We start from the raw sequence: 12596 nt of genomic DNA on the forward strand, positions 1-12596 counted from the left end.
AGCATAGTGCAACTCCCCACTTCACTGTGATCTGTAGGCAAGTGCAAGGTGCTTGAAGTTCTGGTGCTGCTAAACAGACGGCAGGGGCTCCCTGTCTCCCCTCTTAGGGGAGAATCATTAAGGTTCCATCCCCTGATGCTTAAAATGTTCCCTTCAATTTTGGACTTAATCGGATGCCGTGTTCAAAAGTTATAACGTTACAGCTAAAGAGGCAAACTGAGCAAGCTCAGCCAATAAATTGCCAATTTATTCCTCTTTCCCCGACTTCCCCATCTAGACTGCGAGCTCCTTGGGGAGGGGACTGGCCTTAAATGTTCGGACAGCCCCTAGCACGTAGTGGGAGTTACTGCAAAGAAATAAATAACAACGGAACTTCTGCAAACTGCCCCCTCCCCGCTGCTCACAGTCAGCCAACAGCCAAGTACTCGTGCAAACATTCCCTAATCCCCCAAATGTCACATATTTTAGGCTGAACGATGATTGGTCTGACAATCTGTCGTGAATGTTCGGTTGCTCAGCATTCATCATTCACCTGTTTATAAGCTTTCCATCACCCAGGAAAGCACTTAAGTGCCTGCTTAAATCCATCCCCACTCTGGTCAGCAAGTATCTACCTGGATGCTTTCCTCAGTGACCGAAGTTTTGTGAATCGAGGTCTCCATCAAGGTGCAGCAACAACACCATGCAACTGACGCGCTAACCCAGACTCCCCCACGATTGACCGTTTGAAGAATGACTGACAGGCTGAAAATGTGCCATTGCAATTCTTCAGCATAGATTTCGGACCAACCACTATTCATAGCAACCCACAAGCAATTCACTCACCAGAAAAGAAGCTAGGGCCCAGATCTTCAAAGATATTTAGGTGCCTAACTCCTGTGGGAGGTAGAAGCCTAAGGACCCTTGAGTTAAAAAGGTCCAAGAGCTGTACAGGTCTGGGCCTAGCTAAATGCAGCCGCCATATTCCTCTGTAATTTCCTAGCCTCGGCTCCTCTTTTATCTCATCTCAAGAAGATTTGGGAGGCCAGACTTTCAAAGGGTTCAGCTCTTATCTGGCCCCTGAGCAGAAGGGTCAGGTTTTCAAGCGTTCGGGCCCAGCAGCCCCGCGCATTCTGAAAGAGCTGCATGAAGCACTGGCATCAGCATGAGCAGATCAGCTAGCTGACTCCACACCAAAGTCAGCCACAGGGAATGACTTAAGGGAAACTCACCCCAAACTCCTCAAATGATCTATTCCCGGCCTGTAAACACTCATCATAATGTCCCCAACCAGCAGATGGGTTTGCCCAGTATCCTCACCTATTCATTTTTCCCTATGGTTTTACGATCATGTTCTGCTTATAGGCCTGAGCCTGCAGTATGTGGGGATCTCAGCACCTTATGGGATCAGAGTTTTGTATTACTGTTGCTTTGGGATCTTTATGTGTCTGCACACACGTACACACATGCTTTAGGAACTCAGCAAATTAATCATTGGCTCAGCCTCCAGCAAGAATTTAGGGTGGAATTTTTTTTTTTCTGGAATGCAACAATTGGTAGAGTAAACCCAGCACACCAAGTCCCCAGGGACCCATAGATCCAGTCATGTGCGCTATATAGAAGGAGGGAAGGAAAAATAGCCCAGCAGTTTGCAATGAAATGCGTTTTAATTGGAATGCCAGAGATTCCACTGGTGCCTCTCTGGGGTAGCAATGGAACGGTCTGGGATGTCCAGCCAGCCAGTCTCAAGCTCACATTGCTGAGTCTGCCTGCATTTAGCATGTGCCCCTGCCAGGTTTGCTGCATGCTAAGGTCTGAAAATAGCCCTTCTTGGTCAAGGGCGGGGGGATCCAGTATCACTGTGTCTGCAATGCAGTATGGGGGGGGGGGAATATTACTGTGTCTGTAATGCATTGTAATGCATCCTCTCCCCCTGTATTGCATACGGTGACATTAACTCCCTCCCAAGGACTCGGGATATGCAGATTTGCCCCATATGCATTGCAGAGACGATTGCTGCATCCCCCTGTGTATTGCCCACAGGTCGCCCACAGCCTTCCCTATGTGCATTGCATGTCTGTGTGCGCACCTATCGCTCCTCTCCCTCTTTGTACACATGACACTAGTTCCTTCCAGGTATACTTCTCCGTTAGTACGTAACACCCACCGTGCATTGCTCAAAGACTGCACACTACTCCATGCACGCAGAACGGTGCTGGCTTCTCCTGCACGTCCACCCTACACACGGCACATCATGTGGCAGGACACTGGCTCTCCACGGGGAGCACTGCATACACGTGGCACACACATTGCCCCAGCATGCATTTGCACAACCATTGTACACCATTTGCACACACGGCCCCCCATGTCCATTTGCACACCCACTGCACATTCGTTCCATGTCATCTGCCTAAACCATGCCCCCATATTCATTTGCACACCCATGTGCATCTGAACACACGCTCTCGTGCACATTTGCACACCCAGGGCCTCAATGTCCATCTTCACACCCGCAGCCCCAAGTGCTCTATCCATTTACACACACACCCCCCACTGTTGCCCCTCGTACGTTTCCTACACATTGCGCGCCCTTGGGCACCCCATGTGCCTTTGCACGCCCATGGCGCACGCGCACACGCCCGGTACGCTCATTCCGCCCTCAGGCCCTTGCCCTAGCCGTGCTCTCTTTCGTGTCGGCGGACAGCGGCTTTCCCCGCCCCCCCCTTTAAGGACGCGGCCCCGCCCTCCGCCCCTCCCCTTTAAGGCCCGGCGGCCCCGGCGGCGCTGCTCGCTCGCGCTCGGTGTCTCGCGCTGGCCGGGCCCGGACGGGAGCGAGGCTGCGGCGGTTGCTATGGCGGAGTCGGCTCGCGCTGCCTGCCCCTTCCCGCGCGCCCCGCTGCCGGCGGCCGCGCTCGCGCTGCTCCTGCTGCTGCTGCTGGGCGGGCCCGGGGGAGCCCGGGGTGAGTGCGGGGCCGGGCTCGGGCCGGGGGGGCGCCCCCCCGCGGCGCGCGCCGGGGGCTGGAGGGCGGGGGGCCCCTCTGGCGGGGGGGCCGGGCTCGTCCCTGGGGGGGCCCCTTCCGCCGGGCGCTTGAGGGAGCGGCGCGGCGCGCGTTTTGCTGGCGGGGCTGCTGGGTTGCGGGGCTGGGAACTGAGGAAGGTGTTGCCTGGGGGGGTGGGACGGAGGGGGGCGGTGGGGAAGGAAGGGGGTCTGTGCCGCCTCGGGGGGGATGGGATGGGGGGAGGGGGTTGGTGTTGCCTCCCGCGGGGGGGGGGGGGATGGGATGGGATGGGGGGAGGGGGTTGGTGTTGCCTCCCGCGGGGGGGGGGGGGATGGGATGGGATGGGGGGAAGGGGGGTTGGTGTTGCCTCCCGCGGGGGGGGGATGGGATGGGATGGGGGGAAGGGGGGTTGGTGTTGCCTCCCGCGGGGGGGGGGATGGGATGGGATGGGGGGAAGGGGGGTTGGTGTTGCCTCCCGCGGGGGGGGGGATGGGATGGGATGGGGGGAAGGGGGGTTGGTGTTGCCTCCCGCGGGGGGGGGGATGGGATGGGATGGGGGGAAGGGGGTTGGTGTTGCCTCCCGCGGGGGGGGGATGGGATGGGATGGGGGGAAGGGGGTTGGTGTCGCCTCTTGCGGGGGGGGGGGGGATGGGATGGGATGGGGGGAAGGGGGTTGGTGTCGCCTCCGGCGGGGGGGGGGGGATGGGATGGGGGGAAGGGGGTTGGTGTCGCCTCCGGCGGGGGGGGGGATGGGATGGGGGGAAGGGGGTTGGTGTCGCCTCCGGCGGGGGGGGGATGGGATGGGGGGAGGGGGGTTGGTGTCGCCTCCGGCGGGGGGGGGGATGGGATGGGGGGAAGGGGGTTGGTGTCGCCTCCGGCGGGGGGGGGATGGGATGGGGGGAGGGGGGTTGGTGTCGCCTCCGGCGGGGGGGGGGGGATGGGATGGGGGGAGGGGGGTTGGTGTCGCCTCCGGCGGGGGGGGGGATGGAAAGGGGGGAAGGGGGTTGGTGTCGCCTCCGGCAGGGGGGGGATGGGATGGGATGGGGGGGAGGGGGGTTGGTGTCGCCTCCGGCAGGGGGGGGATGGGATGGGGGGGAGGGGGGTTGGTGTCGCCTCGGGGGGGGGGGGCATGTCTGTGTGAGGAAGGGATTGCGGACCCTGGCTCAGCTTTCGCAGGGGAGAGGTGGGGATAGGACAGAGCGGCTGGGTAGATCCAGTATTGAGTGGAGGGAGCCCAATTCTCATGGCGGTTAGGGAGGTGCAGCTCTAGGCGCAGACTCTGGAGCCCGCTCTTCGGGAGGCTGGCAGGAGACTGATGGGCGGTGGGGACTGAGGGTACTTTGCAAGGGGCAATTTGGGGAGCTGCGTGGCCTGGGTAGGTGATAGGGGAATTGGATGTGACACGGGGTTTGTGTGTGTATTGGGGGACCTTCCGTGAAGGTATAGGTTCCCCTCTTTGTGGTGGGGAGGTTTGGAGTGCTCCTTTTGTGTCTCAGGAAGAATAGAAGGGAAATGAAGATTTATAGGACTCAGCCCCCCTAATCTCCCATGGTAATCTTCATTCAGGGTGTGGAAAAATGCTTCACCAGCGGGATTACCCTCTCTTAGAGAGTTGGGGAATTGGGGGAGCTGTGCAGGGGATGGGTTCTCTTGTCCTCAGTGGACAGATGTTTGTGGGTAGGAGACTCCTTCTACCTCATATTGTTGGCTAGTGGTGTCTCAGAATTGTCTCTGTCTTTGATCTATGGAATTTCTAGGGATTGTGTTGCCTTGGGTTATAGAGTCCGTGTGGTGACCCATCAGGATTGATGCATGAAGAGAGAGAGGGGTGCTGGTATCTGGGAGTACCACCATGTTCCTCTAGCATCTGTGCAGAGTGTGTGGGGTGGTCTGATTGTTATGCAAATGAAGGTGCACAGCATCTTTATTTTGTTAGGAATTAAAATGAGAGGTTTTAATATTATTTCCCTTGAATTATATTTTAAAATGGCTCCTCTCCAAAGCCTCACACTCCTGGGTACCAGCTCCCAGTAATTGTAGGAGAAGTAGTACCTTTGAAGAGGGGGCCAGAAGCTTCCAAACCGCTTTCAGTACTACAACATTTGTAAATGTCCACTATGGGGCTGGAGGTCTTATCAGTTGTTACTGCTTCTTTTAACTGTTGGGGATCCTTGTACTTAAGGCCAAGTGCTGCTGCTTTGATTTTAAAAAATAAACAAACTGAAACTTGTGCTGGTGAAAGGCATCAGCTTGACTAGGCTGAAGACTGATGTCTTCCTTCTGTTTATTCACTGAGTTAAGTGTCGGTCTAGCTTTCCTACCAATCTGCCTCAGCCCTGGATGCCTCTAAGCTTGGGGCAGAGGGTAGCTGCTTCTTCATGGCCCATTCAGTCCTTGGCCTCTGGAAAATTGCCCACGAGAATGTTAATAGGGATAGAGTATGCATCCGATGAAGTGAGCTGTAGCTCCGAAAGCTTATGCTCAAATAAATTGGTTAGTCTCTAAGGTGCCACAAGTACTCCTTTTCTTTTTGTTAATAGGGATAGCTGCTTGTGTAATTTGAACAGGTGTCCAATGAGAATTGAGACCCACAGCTCATTTTGCCTATGTCAGATTGTAAAACTTTGTGTCTTTACTGGCTCAGATATGTGTTGCTAACCTGGGAAGCAGCAGATAATATATTTGACATTTCTAATGAAATTGCTGTTAATATAGATGCATTTGGGTAGAGAATAGGTATATGATTTTTTTTTTAAAACTCTGAATGACATAGCCTTAGAAATTTGCATCAGCCACCCCTTTTGAAAGCCATCAAAGATCTAGGTGAGGTTCCCCTCTCAGTTCTGTTCTGAAATCTTCATCTTGCATAAAGTTTGTGTATATAAAAATAAACAGGAAATTGATAATTGACTTCCTGTGTTTTGTGGAAATTAAGCTGATTATCTGTAGCTTTGATATTGTACTTTCTATAGCTGGCTAATGTTTCCATTAAGCATCTTTTGTGTTTTCATTCACACTGTGTGTGAAAGGTGTCAGTGCAGTATGGTCTTGTGGACAGGGAAGAAGGTGAGAGTAGGTCCTGGTGTTTGTGGAAGGATAGTTATGTGAACAAGCAACTAATTCTGTAGAACAGTGCAAATAGGTTATAGGAGACAGTCTTTCTGGGTGGAATAAGAAATGGTGGGGAGTGTAGAATCTGTTTGCTGCTTAAGAAGCCATTATGTAAACTCCATGTGCCTTAACAAACAAGGTCTCAGAAGCTTTCCGTTGCACCCTATATGTGTTTTACTTGACAGTCGAACAGCTTCCTGTTTCATTGTGCATTGTAAAAAGATCCTAGTTCACACAGCATTTTGAAGATGTAAAGTGCTATTTGCATTAGTAAATAAGACTTACAAAAAACGCCCTCCTTCTCCCTCCTGGTTATCGCTGTAGTGTAGCGTTATGTGGGATTTTTTGTTTGTTTCCTTTAAAGCACTAAAATGTTTTGCAGTGAACTGTCTTCCACAGGTAGATCCTGTGACTAACACCTGCTTAAAATATATATTTACCCAATTAAATCAGATTAGCTCTGAATAGTACATAATTCATATTTTAGAACTTTCCAAGAAAGATTTTTTTTTTATAACTGGAAATTAAAAACTGGCCAACTGGCATTCATGAACTCTCTTAAACCACTTGGCCAGACGACTCAGACCTTTTTTTTTTCTGTAGGTACGAAATCTGTTGCCAGCAGTGGATGCACCGGAAACCATTATTGCGAAAGGAGTAAAGTGAAACGTCAGTTGTGTAATAGCAAACAAAGTTCACAGGGTGTCAACTAGTGGGAATGGTTTCTCTCCATGTGTCCAGGGAGTAGTTATCAGAGTGAAACAATTCAATTAAGTTCTCTTTTGTTTGTGGATTCCAATGGAGTAAGCTGTGATGGGGGAATTTCTGTGATGAAACCCCCACTAATAGTGAATATTGTAAGTCAGGTCATGGAGTGTGGGTAGATGTGCAGTGGTAGGATGGCTCTTTGGTCCTATTTATTTCAGGAATAACCTTGTTATTTAGACTCACAAAAGACATATGCTTGTAAGTAGACCCAGAGGCTTAGGCAACAATGATAAACAATATTTTTTAGTATATCACATCAATAACTGTCAGAGCTTGGGCCCTAAGAACTGTCAGTGACTGATGAACATCTTTGCTTTTTGCTATAGAACTGACTTTTAGAAGAAGCTTTCCTAATACTGGTTTCAGAGTAACAGCTGTGTTTGTATTCGCAAAAAGAAAAGGAGTACTTGTGGCACATTAGAGACTAACCAATTTATTTGAGCATAAGCTTTTGTGAGCTGCAGCTCACTTCTGCATTTTCCACAGTATGCATCCGATGAAGATCTTTTTATACACACAAAGCATTTTTTCATGCTTTGTGTGTATAAAAAGATCTTCTACGCTTTCCACAGTATGCATCCGATGAAGTGAGCTGTAGCTCACGAAAGCTTATGCTCAAATAAATTGGTTAGTCTCTAAGGTGCCACAAGTACTCCTTTTCTTTTTCCTAATACTGAAGCATGGATTTGGGCTTCATTGACTAATTTTACATTAAATTTTACTTTAAAATTTGTTATGAGAACAGTAAGTTTAAACAGGTGTCAAGGCTTGAGTGGGGGTGGGAACACAGCTCCAGCATTTGTTTTCTGACTTGAAGAGCAGCAATCAGAGACATCAGGACTTATTTTAATTAACATTAAATGTATTCAAATAGCAATGAATTGAAGTGAATTGAAATAAGTCAGTCCACTCAGAGGCGGTCACTTTGTGTAATAGAGTTTGGTACTGCACAGTGACAACTGGTCGCTGTAATAGAAAGTGCATGCCAACTGCATTTTTCCCCTGTATGTTTTCTGTTCAGTAGTATTGCTTTAATATCCAATTCAGCCTCTGTCAGAGTACTGTAGCCAGCTTCTGGTGGGTGTATGCACCCAGTTTTTTTGTTGGCCACTTTTATTTCTAACTTGGTGTAAGGTCTAGTTTCTACAGAATTTTTCATATTATCCAGAAAATTATTTCAGCATTAACTAGTAGTTACAAAGTAAAATGTAAAATTAATAGCAATTGGAAAGCAGATTTAAGAAACAATGGAAAGGGACAAGAGACATTTGCAGGTGAGATCTGGAAGTAGATGGAAAGTTGATGAGGCACCAGGATGTAGGAAGGCTGTTCCAAATGGTGGCATCAACAGAAGAGAAGGCTCTTGCACCAATCCTGTCATGATTGCGTCCTCTGTTCTACCACACACTTGCTGGAAGAGTAAAGAAACAAGGTCTGTGAAGTAGGCTGGAATGGATGGGTTTAAAAAAAATTTGTTTCAGAATTGAGTTCTAATGTGGAACAAGTGAGGTGGCGTGATGTGCTGCTGTTTCATAGTATGTGAGAGGGGGTGAGCAGCAGCATTCTGTACCTACCAGACTCTAGAACTTGGACTTGGTAATGCCGCCTGCTCTGGGCAAAGAGTTTCAGTGTCAGGATGAAAGTAGTGGGATGTATCAGGAGCTAGCATGAACATGAGCTTGATTTTTAGACTGATTTTCTGTACTCTTAAATTTAAAACAACAAAGTGTCTTCTGCCTAGTTGTTGGATAACTTTAACAAGGTCTGGCCAACTCGATGACAAAGTGACCAAAATTTTATCTGGCATAATTGTCTCATTGATTTGAACACTGGGTTTTAGCAAAGTGTAGTCAAATTTTGCAATCTATTAGATTAGTCTTGAGTATCCCTTGTCCTTATGTTTTGAGAATGAAACCCTCATTGTGTCCTTGAACAGCCACTAGACTTGAGGCCACTGTCATCCTGCCCCATGCATGACACAGATGGGTGTCTTGCAATTTGTGCATGGGACTGACAGACAGGAAAGATGGATTCTGTTCCTAGTTCTGCAGTGGACTCACTGACCTTGGGCAAGTCAGTTACAAGTGACACATTGATTCTGTGTCCAATTTTTGTTTCATTGTAGTGTATAGTGAAGGCCTGAAAGGCACTTATTTCTTTCTCTGATGTGCATGCGTGCATACATGCCTCTCCATCATAAAATATAAAGAAGCAGCAGAGGGCACAAACCTTTGTTTTCTTTGCAGGTCGACTTTAGCCTGTGTGCTTCAGTTTGCTGGAGTGGGTGGGAACCCGTGATAGTAAAGGCCTGCTTACCTCATACAGATACTGTGAGGCTTAATTCTTTTAGTAGGCATTCTAGAGTAGATAAGGTTTCAGTGATTGCTGGTGTGTTAGCCCTCGTGTTATGTAGATACGGTCTGAGAATTGACATCCTTATTAAAACAAAAGGAGTACTAGTGGCACCTTAGAGACTAACCAATTTGAGCATAAGCTTTCGTGAGCTACAGCTCACTTCATCGGATGCATTCAGTGGAAAATACAGTGAGGAGATTTATACACACACAGAACATGAAAAAATGGGTGTTTGCGAATACAGACTAACACGGTTGCTACTCTGAAACCTATCCTTATTAAAATGCTGCAAGAGCCTTGTCTACACTAGCCCTCTCCTTGGTGGAACTACATTAGCAAAAAAGAGTAGAGTAGACCTGTTGGCAGGATTGACAAAACAATCCTGCCAATACCAGGGATGGCACTGCTGCTGCCCATAAAATCAAAGAAGTGTAGGACTCAAAGGGATCTTAGGTCATCTAGTTCAGTCCTTTTGCTGAGATAGGACTAAGCATTATCTAGACCATCCCTGCCAGGTGTTTGTCTGACCTGTTCTTGAAAACCTCCAGTGATTGAGATTCCCTAGGTATTTTGTTCCAGTGCTAAACTACCCTTACAGTCATCAAGTTTTTCCTAATGTCTAACCTAAATCTGCCTTGCTGCGGTTTAAGCCCATTACTACTTATCCACTGAAGACAGGACAAGAACAACTTATCACCCTCTTTTTTCTTTTATAACCTTTTTTGTACTTCATGGGTTTCAAACACGTGGCCCACGGAGTTATTTCCTGTGGCCCTCCATAGCTCCCCCGCCTTCACCCCCCCCAAGCGCACTGCGTCCCCACTCCTCTGCCTGCCTACCTCCCAGTGCTTCCTGCTGCCAAACAGCTGTTTGATGGTGTTTAGGACTTTCCGCGGGGAGGAGCGGGGACATGGTGTGCTCAAGGAAAGAGGTGGAGAAGAGGCGGGGTGGGGATTTGGGGAAGGGGTGGGAATAGGGACAGGGAGGGGTTGGGAAGGAGTGGGGCCTCAGGGAAGGGGCAGGGGTCTTTTGTATCTTTGTATGAAACAGTGTCAGCGATGCAGCCCTCGGGCCAATGTACTAGTCCTCATGTGGCCCACATGGTGATTTGAGTTTGAGATCCCTGATGTACTTGAAGACTGTTGTGTCCCCCCTCTTCCTCTTCTCCAGGCTAAACAAGCCCAATTTTTTCACTCTTTCCTTGTAGGTCATGTTTTCTAGACCTTTAATCATTGTTCTTGCTCTCCTTTTGGACTTTCTCCAAAAAAGTGTCCACATCTTTCCTGAAATGTGGTGCCCAGTGCTGCACACAGTACTCCAGTTGAGGCCTTATCAGCACTGGGTAGAGAGGAAGAATTCTTGTCTTGCTTACAACTTCCTGCTGATACATCCCAAAACGATGTTTGATTTTTTTGCTACAGTATTACATTGACAACTCCCATTTAGTTTCTGATCTTTCTAACCCTCAGATCCTTTTCTGTAGTATTCCTTCCTAGGCAGTCATTTCCCATTTTGTGTTTGTGGAATTGATTATTCCTTTCTAAGTGTGGTATTTTGCATTTGTCCTTATTGAATTTCATCTTGTTTATTTCAGACCATTTCTCCAGTTTGTCAAGATCATTTTGAATTCTAATCCTGTCCTCTGAAGTGCTTGCAGCCTCTCCCAGCCTGGTATCATCTGCCATCTTTCTGTCTCAAGAGTGGTGGTGTTTCTGCCTAGATCGTTCAGTCCTCCTGAGAACACGAGAGTTGTTGCACAGAGCCCACCAGTTCCAGCAGTGCTGCTAAAGCTCTTGATTAAAATTCCTTTCATAAACCAAGTAATAAAAAGGGAGGATTCCTTAACTCTCTATTAAATCTTCCTGTTGCAGTGTTGATTGACTGCCCGTGTGCAATTAAAAAAAAAAGTAATGAGGAATGGAACTGGAGGAGCTCCCCCACCCCTCCAATTCATGTCATGACCACCAGCATTCAGACTTGGATTAAATCACTGTGACAGTTCACTTCAGCATAAATACAGATCTGATCCATCTTTCAGAGTGAGAACAAAGCTTTCATTCTGAGGATCTGCAGCTTAATGTTACACTTGTTTAAACAGCTTCTTTAGGGTTGTGTTTGTCTTTGAGCAGAATGTCAAAAAGTCAGTATACTGAACAGGTAGAACAGAATCCACTGCCAACTTCTATAGCACCTTTCATGCAAACTCATCCTTAGGCACTTTAGTGGAACTGAAGACACCAATTGTGTGAACTGTCACTTTTTCTTTTGTCCAGTCAATTTTCTTTAGCTCAGTCAATTCTTCTCTGTAAGTAGATTATATATTTTGCTCAATAAGAGCTTTTTCTTCAGAAAAAGATAGCTGTTAGTGTGAAAATTTTTTATTCAGTCATTTCTTCTTGCCCAAACATCCCCAGCTGCTCTCAGAATCTTGCTATGAAAGGAGCTTGTGTTCAGCTTTCAAATACCTGTTGGGTTTTGAACACTGTCCAAGGTGAAAGAATTGTAGTTTTTCTTTTAGAAATACTGGGTTTGGCTTCTGGTTTTATTGATGTAAGAAGAACTTTCACTTCTGGTTAATCAGAACTTGAAATGCTAGAACTGCACGAGTTGCCTTGTAATTCTGTTTGTCCTGGCATCCCTTAATTCTCCTATTTCCCTCCAGGCATCGATACAGAGGCCCTGGAAAACAGCCAATCGCCCAGACCCTGGAAAACTGCATTTGAGTCGTTATTGCTGCAGCTCCTATAGTTGGCCAGTGTGGGGCACTTGCAGAAGAACAATGTTTTAGCTGGCCATTTTGCTCTAGGGTAGCTGCATGTGTCTGTCTATGCGAGTACTGGACTTCTTCATAAAAGAGAAGGAGAGCCATTCAGACATTTAGGAAGGGAAAGTAGTATAATGTTTGGAACGGGGGGTAGGAATTCAGATTCTATTCCCAGTTCTGGCACTGATTTGCTGTGTGGTCTGGGGCATTCTGCTTCCATTTACTTTTCTATAAAATGGAGTTAAAGGTCATCTGCTGCATAGGGATTGTGAAGCTGAATGTTTGCAAAGTTTGAGGTCCTCTAATGAAAGGTGCAATAGAAGTATGTACCTTTGTTCACTGAGAAATAACTTCCTTACTCTTGTACTGCTCCTTCTATTCTAAAGGTTCCCAGGATGTAAACACAAGAATCCCTTCACGTCATGTGCCACTAAAATGCACAGCCATCTCTGGTGAGGAGGTTTGTGGCCAAGCTGGACAATCAGCATGTGGACAAATCTTGACCAGCATCATTAGGGCGTACCTTTTTACTTCTAAAAAGTGAAATGCCACAGGAGCTCTAATTTCCAGTCAGAATGGAGCGGACCTATTTAAATATTTCCCTCCGCTGTTGGAAACAC

General features: G+C 47.9%; 1 protein-coding gene and 1 long non-coding RNA gene across 2 annotated transcripts in view; both read left to right on the top strand.

The window, feature by feature from the left end:
* The first annotated feature begins 2748 nt into the window (after positions 1-2748).
* Positions 2749-12596, top strand: part of ACVR1B (activin A receptor type 1B) — a 28367-nt gene continuing 18519 nt past the window's right edge. Inside the window, exon 1 of the mRNA XM_077838428.1 lies at positions 2749-2939. Within this exon, the coding sequence (XP_077694554.1) occupies positions 2831-2939 (109 nt within the window). The 5' untranslated portion in view covers positions 2749-2830. The remainder of the gene's footprint in view (positions 2940-12596) is intronic.
* On the top strand, positions 7911-11073 carry LOC144277554 (uncharacterized). The gene is made up of 2 exons (XR_013348461.1): positions 7911-8289; positions 10807-11073. It is a non-coding gene; the product is annotated as an uncharacterized LOC144277554 (long non-coding RNA).

This window comes from Eretmochelys imbricata, chromosome 20 (assembly GCF_965152235.1).
Source record: "Eretmochelys imbricata isolate rEreImb1 chromosome 20, rEreImb1.hap1, whole genome shotgun sequence".
In the NCBI taxonomy this organism is placed as follows: domain Eukaryota; kingdom Metazoa; phylum Chordata; order Testudines; family Cheloniidae; genus Eretmochelys; species Eretmochelys imbricata.